The sequence below is a fragment of the Paramisgurnus dabryanus genome, chromosome 1 (assembly GCF_030506205.2).
Source record: "Paramisgurnus dabryanus chromosome 1, PD_genome_1.1, whole genome shotgun sequence".
Taxonomy (NCBI): Eukaryota; Metazoa; Chordata; class Actinopteri; order Cypriniformes; family Cobitidae; genus Paramisgurnus; species Paramisgurnus dabryanus.
This window is the reverse complement of record NC_133337.1, coordinates 15,148,861-15,167,151: the sequence shown is the minus strand read 5'-3', so window position 1 is coordinate 15,167,151 and position 18,291 is coordinate 15,148,861. Positions and strand designations below refer to the sequence as shown.

The following is an 18,291-nucleotide window of genomic DNA, read 5'->3' as shown; positions in this document are numbered from 1 at the left end:
TCTCACAAGTATTTTTAAGAGGGCAATATCCTAAGTTGAATACATATTAAAGGTGCATTAAAGGTGTTGTGTAAAGCAGTATTTCTTGACTCCCCCAAGAATGTTTTAGCAGGGTTCCCGCGGGGTCTTAAAACGTCTTAAAAAGGTCTTAAATTTAACTTGCTAAAACCTGCAAGAACCCTGTTTAGATGTCCCCCTATAAAATTGTATTCAATTACTGCCTAGCACTGCTTTTAATATTTTTATTCATAAGAGTTACAAGTGTATGTGATGTAATAAGTCATATGATGGTGATTGTGTGTGTGTGTGTGTGTTGTCAGGATGTTGCGGCATTGGAGAGTCAGCCACTGCTAGGCTTTTTTCTCAGAGAGGAGAAGACGGGACCGGCTCAAAAACTGCAGTTCAAACTCTACCATAAAAATACACTTTACTACATCTTCAGAGCAGAGGATATCCCCACCGCTCAGAGGTACGCAAGAACATTAGTGGGTCCAGCATTAAAGGAAAATACCACCATTTTTCAATATTTTACTATGCAGTCCTTCCAGAAAAACGCGGAGTTTTTTTGTGATTGTTGCGGGCAAAAATCCTCGATTTTGCGACACGTTTTCTTAAAAAATGCGATGGAATATGCGGGAAATGTATGTGATGGAATTGCGGGAAATTGCGGAACTTGCAAAAACTGCGGAAACTTGCAAAAGCTGCAATGTTGTTCACGTCACATAATCACGTCACTTCATAACGTTCCCATGGCAATAGAGGACACGGCTGCGCTTTTGGGAAGTAAATGCAAAAATTTTCAACTTTCTGCTAATATATATGTGACTTTTTGCTACAAAAATGCGGAGATTATGAAATCATGCAAGCCCTGCATATTTTGTGCGCGGAAATATGTAATTAATGCGGCAAAAGTGCGTTGTATTTGGAAAAAATGCAGCCCCGCGTAAATATGCAGACTCTGGCTGATTATGCAATATATCGCGCGATCGCACAATCGCGTTTTTCTGGAGGGACTGACTATGTTCTTACCCAAACTTAGACAAATTAACACATACCTATCTTTTTTCAGTGCATACCCTTAATCTTTGTACAGCGCGTCGTGAATGTGTTAGCATTTAGCCTAGCCCCATTCATTCCTTAGGATCCAAACAGGGATGAATTTAGAAGCCACCAAACACTTCCATGTTTTCCCTATTTAAAGACTGTTACATGAGTAGTTACACAAGTAAGTATGGTTGCACAAAATAAAATGTGGCGATTTTCTTAGTGGATAAAAAATGAGAACTATATTGTATGGCGGAAGAGCAATTAGTTTGCAGCACTTTGACTTCGGCGTGCAGTAACATCATCACTCCTGACTACTCCACCTCTCTCGCTCAAAGTTTGTCAATATTAAGTGTTTTTCCACCATAAAATGTAGTTCTAATTTTATATCCGCTTAAAAAATTGCCACGTTTTATTTTGTGCCACCATATTTACTCGTGTAACTACTCATGTAACAGTCTTTAAATAGGGAAAACATGTGTTTGGTGGGATCGCACACCGGCCGCGCAGCTCAGCGTCGAGTCACGTCTAGGACAACTCGGAGGTATTGTAAACCGGAAGTGCACATTAAATAGCGCAAGCTTCGTCACATAGCGTCTACTTCAAAATGCAAAATATACGTTAGCAGCCAATGTTAATCGTTAATGATTTGGGACAAATATGATGTTATTTAATGTTAAACTATGTGAGTGGTGCTGTGTGGCGCGACAGGGATTTGAGCAACTTCCTGAGTCACAGATGGGCGGCGCGGATAGGCGCCACCTGGCGGCGCCGGTGTGCGTATACTCATAGAAAACAATGTGTTCAGTTGATTTAGAACGGCACGGCGCGGCCGGTGTGCAATCCCCTTAAGGAATGAATGGGGCTAGGCTAAATGCTAACACATTCACCACACCCTGTACAAAGATTAGGTAAGCATTGAAAAAAGTTGGGTTTGTATTAATTTGTTTAAGTTGAGGTAAGAACATAGTAAAATATTGAAAAACGGTGGTGTTTTCGTTTAAGAGAAGGCCCAGGACAACAACATTCCCGGGATGGCCCTATTTAGAATACAATGTGTTATAAATGCCATAAGTATATAATCTGCATTTGTATAGTGGGACAAACATGCATACACACACCTGATGAAGGTTTTTATGCTTAACAAATGATGTGCTTTTTTCCCAGATGGATCGAGGCATTTCAAGAGGCCATGATACTTTGACATGGATTGAATTAAGGATGATACAAAAATGTTGCTCATCTGGGTTTACCTCTGGCCATCCACTTTGGACTGAGGATGCACAAATTAAAACCCAGTTCGAAGCAATGGATGCTGGTAGATGAAGTTAATGTATTAATTTATCCTAAGCAACCAGACTAGATGAATGTGAGGAATTAATCTATAATAATTTCGTTCTTAATGAAATTTTAGAGAGAGAAAAAACGCCTCACTGTGCTATTTTTTTGGTGCTTCACATTATCATGAAACCAGCCCACAGAGCCTCAAAGCTTAGAAACACCAGCCAAAGGCTCTAGAAATTGAAGTTATCGTTGACTCGTGACTCATTGGGTTTACTTATGAACTACATTTTATACTGAATCCATGTTCTTGCCCACTTTTAGATACTTTGTAAGGCTCTATTTTGATCTGTTAAGGACATAATACGGATGCAGTTCGAATCTCAATAATTGCAGTATCGTATGTCACCTGATGAAGGTTGTTCAAATGATTTGGTTACAAGTGTGATTCATAGTTAAGTCTGAATGTGTATGAGGAAGTATGACACAAGGAATGTCTGAAGACAGGTCACACCTTCGGCACTGTCATGTGACGCTGTCCGAGTAAGTCTGGCATGGTGCATTATGGGAGATTTTGGATTCAACTGTGAAGGCTTGGGGAAAAGAAGGCTTAAAAATATATTTGGACCTTTATGAAACACTAGCAGAGGAATTTCTGTGTTAATCGTGCACAAAATCATTCTTGCATAAATTGTCATATTTTTTTAAATGAATAATTGTTCTTATGTTAGATTTATGCATTGAATGCAGCAATTTACATAAGAATGTATTTTTCAATATTTGCACGCAAGTATTGAAGAATGATTTTACTCGTGAAGGACTCTGAAATTCACTCGGTTCATGTTTTATGAATATGGCCCATTGAGTTTTATAACGTTCTTCTGTTAGCCTTTATGAAAAATATTTTTAAATAATCTTTTTAAAATTATTTTGTACAAAATAGGCCTTTTGACTGATGTTTAAAACGTTATACTGGACATAACTGGACAAAACTGTGTACATATTCTGTAAATGGTAATATAATGCAGGTGTATTTAAAATAGTTCAGGATGTTTAGTTTCCTCATTGAATTATGGGTAGTAAAGACACAGTGCCAGGCTGGCTAACTAAGCACTGTTTTAACAATCTATATAACACATTATAGCACACCGGCTGTGAATACAGAAAGAAGAAATTGGGCTCTTATCAGGGAGACATAACACATGTTCACATTAAAATCTCTAATGCACCTTGTTCAGGATCATCTTAACTCTTTGACCAACAAGAGTAAACAGATGATGGTTTTCTCAAACTGATCAAACCACTGATCTCTCACTGTTTAAAATGCAACACATATAATGGCCCTTTATTCGTTTGCCTTAACTTCCGTATTGATCACTTTGTGTGTTGGATGTTTGTTTACATTTTTATATTGTTAAGGGTGTTATGATTTTGGGAAACATTAAGATATGCCACTGTTCTGTCAAATGAGTTATGCTTGTTTACGAAGTGCCCCACTTTAAATGAAAATATCCTTCACTCCTCAACTTTCTGATTATGAAGGCACTGGTTGTTTACTTTTCCATCCAAAAATTCAGGAGAAAATCTTTTTTGTTATAACCTGAGGATTACAAGGGAGTAGGCTATGCCCAAACATAAATGTAAAGTTAAATAACTTTTAATAAATAATGTAAGGTAATGAAATAATGTTTTGTCACTTGCATTCATTGTGTGTGTGTGGTATAAATTGTTGTTTTATGAACCTTCCCTATGATGACAAATAAGACGATCAGAAAAACAGTACTGATAATTACATTGCGCCATCTAAAGTAAAATAAATGTTTAAATATGTTGGGATGTCATCATTATACCTGAAGAAAGACTACAGTCAGTGTTAACAGTATCAGCTGACAGTTTTTACAGTTTAATCTGACAAGATTATCAACTATGAGGTTCTTGGAAGAACACTTTAGTACAAATATAACATTTTCAGATATCAGTAATTTAAAGGGATAGTTCATCAAAAAATAAAAATTCTGTCATCATTTACTCACTCTCATGTTGTTACAAACCCACAAAAATTTCTTTGTTCTGATGAACCAAACAGATCTGAAGCCTCTTTGACTTTCCTAGTAGGAAAGAAGAATACCATGGAAGTCAATGGGGCCTCTGATCGGTTTGGTTACAAACATCCCTCAAAATATTATCCTTTGTGAATAAAAGATGACAGAATTTAAATTTTTGGGTGATTTTTCGGTTAAGAAAATTATGGTAAAGTTGAAAAATATATCCCTTACGGTACATTTACACGAGGCGGAACCATTAACGCTTGACAGAAGGCTTGTCTAAAGGGTGGCCAACAGCCAATCACAATGGCCGCAAGACATGCTCCAGTCTTGCTTAAACGTAATTGGCTGGCTCGCAATGGAGCCACAGTTCAGTTTGGCAACGCATGACGTCACCCATTAAAAGTAAATAAGAAGCGTTAACGCTTATGCCCTGTGTGAATGCATCATTAAAGGCCCACTGAAGTGCCTTCGAATGTGCAGTATTATTTGATGTGGTGACGTCAGTTTAACCAAAACAACAGAACTATCGAAAAGACCCTCCCCCCTTTAAAAAAAAACAATAGCATTCCAGAAAAGACAATGGCGGTTTCTCAATATGCCTTCTTCAGCGATCTTGCATCCTCTCTCTAAGTCATCATTAACCGGCGAAGTTCAATTCCAGTTGTCAAGAACGCAAGTACAGAGGACGCATGAAAATACCCAGATGTGTTCTTGATATCGAGGATGCATCGAGTGCAGACTTGCCCGCTGAAATCTAGGGAGGTCAGGTGACCAACAGAAAGAGCGCACACTTCTCAATTCTCACAAGTGCATTCTGTGTTCTCACGACCTTCTGAGTTTGTTCTTCCAAGGTTGCATGGCAAGACCAATTTTTAAGTCTGTTCTTGAAATTGAGAAACAGCCAATGTAAGGGGGTGTGCACACCAAAGCTTTTAAACGCCTCTGAAAACGCCAGGCGGACACAGACAGCCAGCTTTATCCAACTTAGCACATTGATTGCTATAACACTTCTCCTTTGTTTATCTGTTGTTGAACAATGCACTGGTTGGTTGTTGTGATATTTGTTCCGCCCCTCCTCCACCGTGATTGGACAGCCGAGTGAGAGTGACCCTGGCAATCTGAGCTTTTCACCCTAAGTTGAATATTTTTTAACTTTCAGCAGTCAGCGCTGAGCGCGAAAAACCACCGGAGCTCAGCGCTGGGAAAGAAACGCTAGCTGCTGGTTTTATTTTAAAGAGCCGTGCTTCTGTTGGAAAACATACACCGGTGTAAATGCTTTGGTGTGCGCGCCTGCTAAAGAAATGTAGAGCAGGATGCTTCAACACCTAAAAAGCATTTGATTGGACAGGAAGTTTGATGAGAAGGTAAAGTGTAGGATGATGTCATAAAAATTCTAGACTTATTTTAGCACCAGCCAAACTGTAGATTTTGAATGCTTACATCTTCTGAATAGGAATTTTTTCAGTGTTTTGGACCATACCATAATTTATATTTATTCTATAACATATTTATATTAAAAGGTTTAATTTTATTATCATGGGACTTTAAATAAAAGCATTACATATGCAAGTAAGTGAGAGATTTCTTGAATATTGAATAACTTCTTGAAAGGATTGGGATATATTATTCATTGCATAAATTAGTTAAAATGGGAAATTGTGTAACTCAAAGAGCGAGGAAACTTTTTAATAATACAAAATGTTCACAAAAATATATAAAAAAGTTATCGGATATGTTATCCTTGTGACAAACAAACAGTTTTAGTACCCCCCAAAAGCATCTTACCACGTGGACTTCATAATAATTTCTCCAGAAACGTTCTAGGATCTAGCGCTTCAAATTCTAAATACCATCAAATTTATGCTTTTTGTCTTTCTACTACTTGCGCACACCGACGAAGTATACCAGCATCTACTTAAACATCATACTGTTTATGATGGTAAACCAAACTCTTTCCTAAAGTAAAATCTAAAACTGAACATTGCTGATTGCCTGGTTTCTGTGCGCATGCGCAGAAATGTCTGTTTCCTCTGAGCGGGTCGCGAACTCTGACCTCCTGTAGCTGCGCCGAGCCGTAGGATTACGATTATTTACTAAAACACCTTAGTATTTGGATCATTCTACACGCTATTAGGGTAAGCAATATTGCGTGTTACATTGTCAAACACCAGGGTATGATCGATTATTATTTAGGATACATAATTTACCAGATTATAAGCGTTGTTGTTAGCCGGCCTGCTAACAGGAGTTAGCATGCTACCGGTTAGCATCGCGGTGAATTTTTGCGATCGAATGGATTATTACAAACAACCTTCAGATATTAAACTAACCAAATTAAGTTTCAAACTTGTGTGAAATCACATTACAAATAAGACGACATCTAACTAACGTCAAGGTTGTTTTCGATGTTGATACGATGCATGCTAACGCTACAGCTATGTGTGTTCCGTACTCTAATGATCATAGGAGACATACATCACAAAACAAACACCGATTTAGCGGACCTATTTATATATCATTCGATAATTTAGATGTGTTAAGATGTAAGAGTTGTCCTGTAATCCATGCGTGTAGAGCAGCTGTAGCGAAGACTCCGTTTGTGTACAAGTGTGTAGCACTTTAACCCTTCAATCATGACCTTTAACCCACAGGAACAAATCTTCGTTTATCTTCCCGGATCACACACTCACCCCATATGAGTAACTGACCCTACAGCTGTCAATTACAATCGATCACACGTATTCATTACCATTAAGCCAACTAATTATTAGAATAATACAAAAACATACGTCTCTATGCTGGCTAGTATGCTAATGTGGCTACTGCTAGTCAGATTGAGATTTTAGTATTTTTGATATCAGAATTAATTCGATCTGCACTAATACGACAACATCTAATCATTTACACAATATATAAGTCTATATAATATGTATAATGTTAGATCATCACTTTTATAAGTGTCATGACTCAATGTAAGGAACATTTATTGGCCAGTTTATTTTTATTGCTAATCAATGTTTTAAAGAAAATATATTAAACGATTTTAAACTTGTCCCACACGGTTTGTTGTACAGAATGATGTCTTAATTGATGTGACTTTTATCTAGATCATATCAGGCGCCCAGTATATCCAGCAAAACCTAACAATGCCCTTACAACCACACAAAACACTTAAACCGCTGGGAACCACCCTAGCATAATGTTTTGGGAAACTAAATTTCACTTTTGGGATCCTTATTGAAAGGATGTGCAGGTTTTGTGAGTTGTTTGTTGTTTTCTCAGGTGGGCGTGTTGCTAATGGGGCATTAGATCTATAACACCCTTCGAAATTTGGTATCATGGATGGAGAAAGTCCCCGAATTCAGCTGGTGTCTGCAGATGGAGGCCTACAGGTAACTTAATAATTTGCACTCTCTCATGTTCCTGTAGCTCAAAAGGTAGAGCACTCTTTAAAAGCCATGGGTTTGATTCCCAGGGAACACACATAAAAATCTATAGACTGAATGGTCTCGCTTTGATTAAAAGTGTAAGCCAAATGCATAAATGTATTGTAATGCATGTGCAATTTTTTTATGGACAATTAATATATATAATATGTGAAAAACTGACAATAACTGCATGATGTCTTTATTCCATGTGTTAAAATCTATTTTCTGAAAAGCAGCTGTGCAACAATGAAAACTATTAAGTATCACAATGTAAAAAGTGCTATTTCAATTGAACTTAACTCTAATGGGATTTCGTTTGATCATCTCTGTTGTGTGTATCAGATTGTGACGGATCAACATTTGCCTCAGAAGTTGCAAATAGTCACAGCAATTGACCAGGCTGGAGTTGGCAAACAGCAGTTTATATTAACTAACCTGGATTATCCTAACCAGGAGAAGCTATTCATTAAACAGGAGAACCCTCCTGCCAAAGTCATCTTAACCTCTGCGGATGGATCAGCTGTCAATCAACTGCTTTTTGCATCACCTGACCTGACCGGACAGCAGATTCAGGTAAACACACATACGGACTGTAATAATTAGACATGCTTAATAATGTAGACATATTATATGAAATTTTGGATGTTTATCTGTGTTTTAATTCTTGGCTTAGTTTATGTTAATTTTGTTTAGTAATGTGGTGTCTCGTAATACTATGTATTTTAAAATATTCAAGTTTATGTAAGTCTTAAAGGTAGTTAAATTCTGTGCTTTAGTTACTAATCATGTACATGGTTTAAAGTTAATACGATTTGTCTGTTTTTTTTTCCGAACCATGGAAGTACCTTTGTGGTCTTAGAAATATCTCAGATTACTTTTGTGTTTCATTTTTCAGTTTGTGACAGATGGTTCAGAGCAGGGACTCACAAAGACTGCTGTGGAGTATTGTGTAGTTTGTGGAGACAGGGCCTCGGGTAAGACAACACCCATATTAGAAACATATCACCATCTTACCAGTTAGACAAAAATTTTTATTTACTAGTCATATCTAACCAGCAACATGATATAATAATATGCAACAATAAGAAAGCAGAATTTGATTAAACAGATTCGTATAGGCATTAACAATATACCATATTTACAATGTGGCATTGTATCCTTATTGTCATCCTACAATGGTTCCTACATTATTTGTAAAACATTTTCTTGAAGTGGCAACTTTTAACTTAAATGAAATAAAACAGTTCCTGAAATGAAAGCTAAGATTTTAATTTGGCTCATGTGCAGTAATAAACACAAAAGGAAACAATTAATAAACTGGTAAACAATGGTTTTCTTTTCGTTTGTGTTACTGTTTGTGCATTTTAAGTCTGAAGCCCGGAGTATGGTGTTTTTTATGTGTACGCGAATCTTTAAACGTAAAAAAGTATAGATTATTTGACTCGTACGTATACACAGACAGACATTTGACACATGCGCATTGCAAAAAAACACAAAGCATTTCCTGGGCAATATAATACATTCTCCTGTAGGCGCATACAAGACCTATTATATTGTGTAGGTGGGATTTCAAAAAACTGTCGGTGCGCCTACAATACGCAGGCACTCTTCTGATGATGAAAATTGTGAAATAAATTGACTATATTTCGGCCTTGGGACACTGTATTGACAGTATCCATATTACGGGATGTATCCTTCTTAGAATTCTAATAAAATGCAATGTATTGATTTTCTATAAAACTATTATATTTATATAACTGAAAGATATATAATTCTTAGATATATTTTATTGTATAATATGAATGTAATAGACGTGTCTGTGTCTGTTCAGGTCGTCACTATGGAGCAGTAAGCTGTGAGGGCTGTAAGGGTTTCTTCAAACGCAGCATCAGGAAGAATTTGGTTTACTCGTGTCGAGGGACCGGAGAGTGCGTCATTAACAAACACCATCGGAACCGATGCCAGTATTGTAGACTACAGCGCTGCATGGCCCTCGGCATGAGACAAGATTGTGAGTACTTTACCGACACTCAAAACACATGCTTTCAGGATTAAAATCACATGGCATAAGCGCATGAATGCGTGAAATCAGGTATTGTTTTGACACCAGTGACGTCTGTACGCAAAACTTTCCAGAAACATAAATCTGTGCTTGACCCACACTTTCCAAACATTATTATATGCTCAAATTTTTGCCCCAAATGTGATTGCATGCTATCTGTTTCCTGCTGTATACTGCTTGCGTGTAAATGAACAATGTTGAAATGTCCCAACAGCTGTTCAGTGTGAGAGGAAGCCAATGGAAGTGTCAAGAGAAAAGCCAGCCAACTGCGCGCCCTCCATCGAAAAGATCTACATCCGCAAAAACCTCTGCAGCCCTCTTGCCGCCATGCCAACGTTTGTAAGCAACAAAGAGACCCCAAAGTATGTGGAAGTTGATGGGTCATAAATTCAATTTTGCCTCTGTTTTTAATTGTTTTTGAGATTTTAATTTAGTGTTTATTCTTAGATCCACCAATATACTGGACTCTAACATGCTCTTGAACATCCAGCAGTCCATTTCTAAACTTGACAATAGCATTTTAATTCCTTCTTCACCAGATCAGGTAAGAAACACTCACATATAATACACACACATACATAATTAGGTAATCAGAATTTTTCTAAGCATTTAATGTAAAGATATTTTGCACACCAAAGTGATGACCATTTGTTATAGTACAAATACATTTTTAGGAGTTTGTATACTATACATAAAAATACACTTAATTTTAAGCAGTTGTTTTTCAAACTTTTCCCATATGTAGGGTTCATCCCTTCGTGCCCCTCCTTCCAAAGAAAATGGAAATGACGTGAAACAATCTCAAACTTATAATTTTAATTAAACAAAACATATGAAATGATACAATGAAGTGCTGTTGGTTAACAGCTGAGGTTTAATTACACGATAAATTAATGCATTTTATAAAATGTCATAAAACTGACCCCCCCCCCCAGTTTGAGAACCACTGGTTGAAATGTTTGTCTATTGGTCGATGGGTTGACCATCTCAAATTTTATGGGTTTGAATCCACCAAAAACTATTTAGATGCACTGTAGGTTGCTTTGGTGTCTGCAAATTGTGTAAACGTAATGTATTTGTGTGTATGACATCATGTTTTTGTTCTTTATCATGTTTACCCAAGAATGATTCCAGTCAGGGTGATCTGGGTACACTGGCCAACGTGGTCACGTCTCTCGGTCACCTCAGCAAAAGTCGTGAGATGATGGACAGCAGTGCAGACCTGTCAGGAATAGAGACCATGAGCAACGATGACAGCGTCATGACAGACGTTCAGCGAGATGAGCAGAACGACGTCACACGGTAAAGAAGAAAACTTGTCTAGTTCTGATACCGCATACATATGCAGTATGTGGCTGTCTTTATTTAACTAAGTTCAGGAGGACCACAGTCGGGTCACCTCTGTCCCTTCTCCACCCCATCACCTCACTCTCAGATAGTTTTATGTACAACAGTTAAAGAGGAGGGAGTACTCTGCGTTTGGGCTAAAATTTGTTTATCTCATTCCCTATTGATCACATGTTAATGTAAACTCATGAAATGTTTGTGTATTTGTATCCAGGGCTTTCGACACGCTCGCAAAAGTGCTTCAGCCAGAGAGCTGTGGGGACGAGGAGGCTGAAGAGATTGTTGCAGTAAGAGTTGATGACCAAACCACCACCCTGCTGGAACTGGAAGGACCGTTACTCTCAGATATGCACGTGCCCTTTAAGGTTAGTAGTCGGTGATCTATACAGATAGGGTAGTTGCATTGTATACTAATTTAAAGGCACTGAGATCATTCAAATGTGTTTTTAACATTGTGTCTAGCTCATGATGCCAGTGCCCATCCCAGACTTCCTGAATCTGAATTACATCTGTGAATCAGCATCTCGTCTGCTTTTCCTCTCGATGCATTGGGCACGCTCTATTCCTGCTTTCCAGGCCCTTGGGTATGTTGATGTTTCCTACATTGTTGATGTTTCATGTCATGTCAAATACAATTTTAGGTTATATATTCTCATTTCATTCATTGCATACTTGTTTTTTAGCTCAGACAACAGCATCACACTGATGAAGGCCTGCTGGAATGAATTGTTTGCTTTGGGTCTGGCTCAGTGTTCACATATAATGAATGTAGAGACAATCCTCACAGCCATAATCAACCACCTACAGACCAGCCTGGATGAAGGTATCATTACCATTTGTGTAGTTGCTGCCTATTCACGGTGTCTGAATTATTTTACTATGAGGTTCAATTTTAGTTATGTTAACATCTTAAATGGTACTGTAGCTGGCTGCCTGTGTGGACATAACATAGCAAAGTCGCTTACACTTATATTCTGTTTTTATTACTTATGGATGATAAATGTGTGTGTTTATTAGAAAAACTTTCTCAAGAGAGGGCAAAGCAAGTCATGGAGCACATCTGGCGTATGCAGGAGTTTTGTAACAGTATGAGCCGCATGAGTCCTGATGCCTATGAGTACGCATACCTCAAAGCTGTGGTTCTTTTCAGCCCGGGTAAGAAACTGAGGTTATGTTAAATTCATTTTTAAGGAAAGCGAGAAAATAAACCATAATGCTTGTTTATGTGTGTTCATTTGCAGATCACTCTGGAGTGGACAACACTCCTCAGATTGAACGATTTCAGCAGAAAGCTTACATGGAATTGCAGGACTATGTAAGCAAAATTTATCCAGAGGATACATATCGGTGAGCAACTATGAATCTGTGGTTATCCACCCAACCTTTGATATGTAAAATCTGACTTTTTGTTTAAGTGCTATAATTGGGTTCCCAGTGCTTCTAACAACCTAGAAAATGTGAAAAAAGATCAACCCAGTAACTTAGTTTTGGTAAACCATTCTCTGCAAGCATGTGAAAAAATAGGTCATAATGTCATAAGGAGATCTTATTATAATACCGCCCTTTAATCTGCACTACCAATCACAGCACTGCCATTTAGTGCAGAGAGAAAGAGAGAAAATAATTCACAGCACAATTGAGTTTCAATTGCAACAAACCACCATCATTGCGATCAGTGTTTGAATTGCATCAGCTTATTTGCATTTTAAAGGACACACCCAAAACGGCACATTTTTGCTTGCACCTACAAAGTGTAAATTTTAACATATTATAATAAATTATCTATATGGTATTTTGAGCTAAAACTTCACATGTGTACTCTGGGGACACCAAAAATTAATTTTACATCTTAAAAAATTCTTGTGACATGGCCCCTTTAATTTTGATATTGAGATGATTTATGGACTAACAATGTCATCATTGCTTTTAAATGATAAAATATATCATCTCTTTCTTAGTCTGTCGAAACTGTTAGTACGTCTTCCTGCTCTTCGGTTGATGAGCGCAGCGGTGACAGAAGAGCTATTTTTCACCGGCCTCATCGGGAATGTTCAGATCGACAGCATCATTCCCTACATTCTCAAAATGGAGTCCACGGACTACAACAGCCAATCAGCCAGCACCACCGAGTGACTGAAGTTTCACCCACAGCCATACAAATCAGCTTTAACTTGACATTGCCTCAAAAAACTGAACCATTTATGTCCTTTTACTTACTCGGACCCACGGGGCCAAATCAGCAGCCTGTATGATATAATCATATGAACTATTTTGAATGCAGACATCATTTTGTTAGGAACTTGCCATTTCATTTAGTCAGTGAATGGATTGTGTCTATGGGTTTTTTAAGTATGGATAAAGTGGATTACAGTTACTTTTGCAGTCTAATGGTTTTGGCTTTAATTGTATTATATACTTATGTTTAGAAAAGTGTCTATAAGACACAGAAGGTGCAAGGAACTTGTTCTTAAGAACTTCCAAATGGACTTTGACCCCCCCAAGCACTGAGTTTGTATGTATATGAATCGTGTATATAGGAATAATAAATGTCAAATGAAAGGAAGCAATGTCAGTATTTTGTTATTTGTTTGCATGTACACCAATTATTTGTTATGACAAATTTAATGTTATAAACAGGGTTTCCATGGGCATGCAAATATTCAGGAATTTACCAAATGTGTAAATTAATAAAAAGTCAAAATATGTATGTATGAATTGTTTGTTTTTTTATTTAAATTATCTGTTATTGTTTATTTTGTTTTTATTAAACAGGATTCCAACCTTGAGTCATCTGATAAATAATTATATGCATAATTACAGGAGTCAATTTTTGTAATTCAGATTTTGCATGAATATACACCAGTACAAAAAAATGTATAGTGTGTAAACGTAGTATGTAAAACTTACAAATAGAAACATTTCACTAACGAGTTTTGTGATTTATTGCGCAAATGTGTTCGGAACTAAACAGAAGAGTTGGTGTTTAGCCGGAACAGTTAGAGTGTGGGACAGTCCGTCAGTGTTTAGAGTCCGTCGGTGATGTGATGGCGGAGTACGCGAATCTAGTACGGCGGGCCGTGGGTCAGATCACCGGTCACGGCGGAGTCAAAGGCCTTTTTCTCCAGTTTTTCAGGTGACTCAAAAGAGCAATGAAGAGTTTAAACGCCAAAGGGGAAAACAGTTGAATGAAGGACAGTGTGTAAAGCGGTTGTACTCTGAATTCAAAGCAATGACCTCTGAATGTGAAATAACTGGCAACAACAGACTAAAGATTTCATTCGTATATCAATTTTACATTAATTCAACAAAAAATGCAATTCGCTGTTACACAATGCAAGGATCGACTCAAGTAAATTTTACGTTAAAACACAAAAACTACACAGTTGTTACAAGGGTTGTAAGTTACTAAATCGACCAGTTTTTCTGTACAGCTATTTTTTCCGTTTAAGCAGTTTTACTTATAAAGCGTGCTTTGCTTCTACTTACTATTATAATGATATATAAATAAAAGACGGCAAACAAATTATAAAAAATTACAAATAATTTAACTAAATATTAATGGATAAATTACGGTTCTGATGAAATACAACTGAAAAATTGTAATTTTCATTTCGATTATGTTATGTGTGTTTATATGCAATGTTTTAAGTGTTTTACCCAGTGGTGTAGTGCTGCCTGGAGAAGTAGGTATACCCCATGCCATCTAATAAAGAAGTGGGTATACTCTATATACCTGCGTATACACTGCCACTGGTTTTACCTCCGTTTGACTTGCATGTGTATTTTTTTGTCAAAACAATGATATTTTGTTTTTCAGAGCGAATGATATCAAGACAGGAGCCTTAGTGGGGATTGACAAGTATGGCAACAAATATTTTGAGGACAACCGATACTTCTTTGGTATGTACTTGAACAACGAAACAATCATCAAATATAATTTTGTAATTTCTTTCATCTGACTGCATTCTGTTCAATTCATGACCTCCAGGCCGTCACCGATGGGTCATTTACACCACAGAGATGAATGGCAAGAGGACAATATGGGATGTTGATGGCAGCATGGTCCCTGCTGAATGGTAATGCATAAGTATTTTGTACTTTTAACAGACTTAGTTTATTCCTTTAGCCCTTAAAAAAGTTTTTCATTTACAGTTTTGTTACATTTCTAAGGCTCCTAATCTCTTAAAAAATGTAAAGATGAAAGTATTTCACCCTTATTTTGACCTATAGGGTTATTTGGGTTAAAAATTATTTAATTCTTGTACAATGTGGTAATCAATTGACAATATAGAGTAGAGACTGCTAATATTAGAGGCCCCGACTATGATGAAGTACAACGTTTTGCATCATCTTACAGAGAAATAAAAAACAAAGGTAACACTTTTTATTTTACAGTAAATTTGTTATACATGTAACGTTCTTATTATAGTAATAACAGTAAATTATTAAAAGATAAAATAGTGATTAATTGTGATTAATCACATACAAAATAAAAGTTTTTTTGCATGATTTATGTGTGTGTACTGTGTATAATTATTTTAATAAAAATAGTATGTGTGTATTTATATATACATAATATATACACAAACAGTACACACACATATATGCAAACACTAACTTTTATTTTGTATGTGATTAATCGTGATTAATCTTTTCGCAGCCCTATAAATTATGCATAATTACATGCACCTAAACCAAATACTATTACTATAGTAAGTACATGATGTTTATTATAAGTATTCTGTACTTAAATATTTTATTACACTGTAACACTGACACCTCAAAATCCTTTATTGCTACAAGGAGTTCATGTATACTCTATATAAATTGTGTTTAACTTTCTTAATATAAGGATGTAAGGATTCTTGGTTTACCAGTTTTCAATAGAAATTTTTCACACCCTTACCCTTAATTGTTAGACACAGGATTTATTTGGCCAGTAATATTGAACCCTTCCTTCCTTTTTCCTTAATGGTTTTCTCAGGCATCGTTGGCTTCACTCAATGACAGATGACCCACCCACCACTCACCCTCCAGAACCCAAGAAGTTTCTGGCTCAGGTTCATCAGATTAACCTCAGTGGCTCACCTAACTGCTATGTTCCCTATTCCACCACCCGCAAGAAGATCCATGAATGGGTGCCACCAAAGGCCGGAGAGCAGTAACTCTCCATATTAAACCTGTCCCCTCGCCACCATTGGTTTGCGGTCTGGGATGTTCTGTACATTGTAGCTGAGATTTATAATTAAATAACTTAAAATGAAAATGATCTTTGTCTGACTGTTTGTGTTTCTGCTTATAGCATTTTTAATATTGACCAATGCATGTAAAATGAAGAAGAAAAAAATGTCGACAGGGAAAGCAAATAAAAATGTTTAGGTTTGGTTTTGATTGGATAAAATTGTGAAAATAGGATAGGATCTGGTAGTTAGAGGGCAATGCTTAAAATAGTTGTGGGGGGGGGGGGGTTGTGGAACAGGGAAGTAGATTTTTATTAAATATGTAAATTACGTTTTGGAGTCAGATTAGAAATGTGTAGTATAACTTGGTTTGTGTATATATCTTTACGATGGTTAATACAACTTTAGCTGTGTTCTTGTAGCTCAGCTAGTACAATTTTGTGTTGGCAGTGCAACATGTCAATGAGGAATACTTAAAAATGTATACCTTCTAATGCACTGTAAGTTGCTTTGGATAAATGTTTCTGCCAAATGCATAACTGTAAGCTTAGAGTTACCCAGTGTGACCTCATGCACGAGTTGCTTCATTTCCTGTTTGTCTCAATGTTGGACAGATTAGTAAAAAAGTTAAATGTGGCGGTTTTTCCTATAACAGAGCAGTGCAAGTATGTGGTGATAATGTACAGGATCAGATGATGTGTGAAGGTTAGTGTGAACTAAATCAATGTAACATAACATTGTTTTCACCCTTAACATTGTTTTATTTTTACTTCAATGATATTCCTTATATATCTGAACAAAAAACACAAGAATGAGGTATAGTTCTGGATTATTTTAGAACATGTCTTTCCAATGAGCTGTTGTCAAATGAGGACATCAAGTGACTGGGATTGTAATTTAAAGGTTCACCAACAGAGGGAGATGTTTACTTTCTTTTATCCTGAGTTTGCTCACTTTGGACTTTTGAGAAGGGATTGTTGAGCTAAAACTGGGCACACTTTTAGGTGTTCATGTAAAAAATAGAAACCATCTTTACACATCAACACTATACAAAACATAGTATCATGGATGCATTATTAAATTAACAATGGATTTATTGTGGTAAAAGTATAGTAACCATGGTTTTTTGGTGTATTGATTACTATCAGCAAAACCATGGTTTTACTACACTAACCATGGTTTAACTATGATTTTTGAAAACCATGGTTATTTTGTGGTTACCATGGTTTTACTACAGTAACCATGATTTTTTTGGTTTTAACTGTAGTAAAACCATGGTTATTTTTGTATGGGACTCTCTGAAATGAAGGTACAAAAGTTATCCCTGTGGCACTACCTTTTCAAAAAGTGCACTTTTGTACCTTAAAGCTACATTTTGGTACCTCAAAGGTACACACTAGGTTTTTAATTGTAGGCTACAGACTGGTACCTCAAAGGTACATACTTGTACCTAAATGGACCTTTTTTAAAGCAACCGCCCCAGTTACAAAAATGTACAACTTTTGTATCTGAGAGTGTGGTTTCACATATGCATTTGGCAGATGCCTTTCATCAAAGCAACTTAACAGTGAATTTAAAGTTTTTATCAAACATTTGATCAGGATGTGGGTTTTTGGGAATCAAACCCAGAACCTTCCCTACTGAAAAATCCAGCTAAGACCAGCATAAGCTGGTGGCAGTAGCTGGTTTCATCTGGTTCTCTCAGCATAGCAAAGCAGGTGGGTCAGCTGGGCTTCCAGCCTGGCCAGCTAAACCCAAGCTGTGAGACCATGCTGGTCTTAGCTAGATTTTTCTGTAGGGTTTGCATTGCATTACATATTACCAAGGAAATGCCATCAAGTAATGAAGTACCAAGTAAATTCCAAGGTACACAAATAAAGTACCATATCATAAAGTGATCA

At 36.8% G+C, this 18,291-nt stretch overlaps 3 protein-coding genes across 5 annotated transcripts in view; all 3 read left to right on the top strand.

Annotated features, from left to right (window-relative positions):
* Window positions 1-4,030, top strand: part of fgd6 (FYVE, RhoGEF and PH domain containing 6) — a 38,905-nt gene extending 34,875 nt beyond the window's left edge. For both annotated transcript variants that reach the window (XM_065274602.2, XM_065274603.2), the window contains exons 20-21: window positions 321-469; window positions 2,212-4,030. In XM_065274602.2, the coding sequence (XP_065130674.1) occupies window positions 321-469; window positions 2,212-2,248 (186 nt within the window). In that variant the 3' untranslated portion in view covers window positions 2,249-4,030. The remainder of the gene's footprint in view (window positions 1-320; window positions 470-2,211) is intronic.
* A 267-nt stretch (window positions 4,031-4,297) lies between these two features.
* On the top strand, window positions 4,298-13,996 carry nr2c1 (nuclear receptor subfamily 2, group C, member 1). 2 transcript variants are annotated; one of them, XM_065274606.2, is made up of 14 exons: window positions 4,312-6,508; window positions 7,656-7,765; window positions 8,144-8,374; window positions 8,697-8,775; window positions 9,633-9,812; window positions 10,078-10,225; window positions 10,311-10,407; window positions 10,987-11,165; window positions 11,425-11,575; window positions 11,673-11,794; window positions 11,894-12,033; window positions 12,228-12,365; window positions 12,452-12,557; window positions 13,169-13,996. In XM_065274606.2, exons 2-14 carry the CDS (start codon window positions 7,712-7,714, stop codon window positions 13,341-13,343), a joined length of 1,800 nt encoding a protein of 599 aa, XP_065130678.1. In that variant the 5' UTR covers window positions 4,312-6,508; window positions 7,656-7,711; the 3' UTR covers window positions 13,344-13,996. The 2 variants fall into 2 exon arrangements, with proteins under 2 accessions (XP_065130676.1, XP_065130678.1); XM_065274604.2 differs by having other exon boundaries at window positions 4,298-6,508; window positions 11,673-12,033.
* Window positions 13,997-14,186: 190 nt separating this feature from the next.
* Window positions 14,187-16,479, top strand: ndufa12 (NADH:ubiquinone oxidoreductase subunit A12). The gene is made up of 4 exons (XM_065274679.2): window positions 14,187-14,343; window positions 15,028-15,110; window positions 15,199-15,286; window positions 16,195-16,479. The coding sequence occupies exons 1-4, from the start codon at window positions 14,255-14,257 to the stop codon at window positions 16,373-16,375; spliced, it is 441 nt and encodes a 146-aa protein (XP_065130751.1). The 5' UTR covers window positions 14,187-14,254; the 3' UTR covers window positions 16,376-16,479.
* Window positions 16,480-18,291: the final 1,812 nt, after the last annotated feature.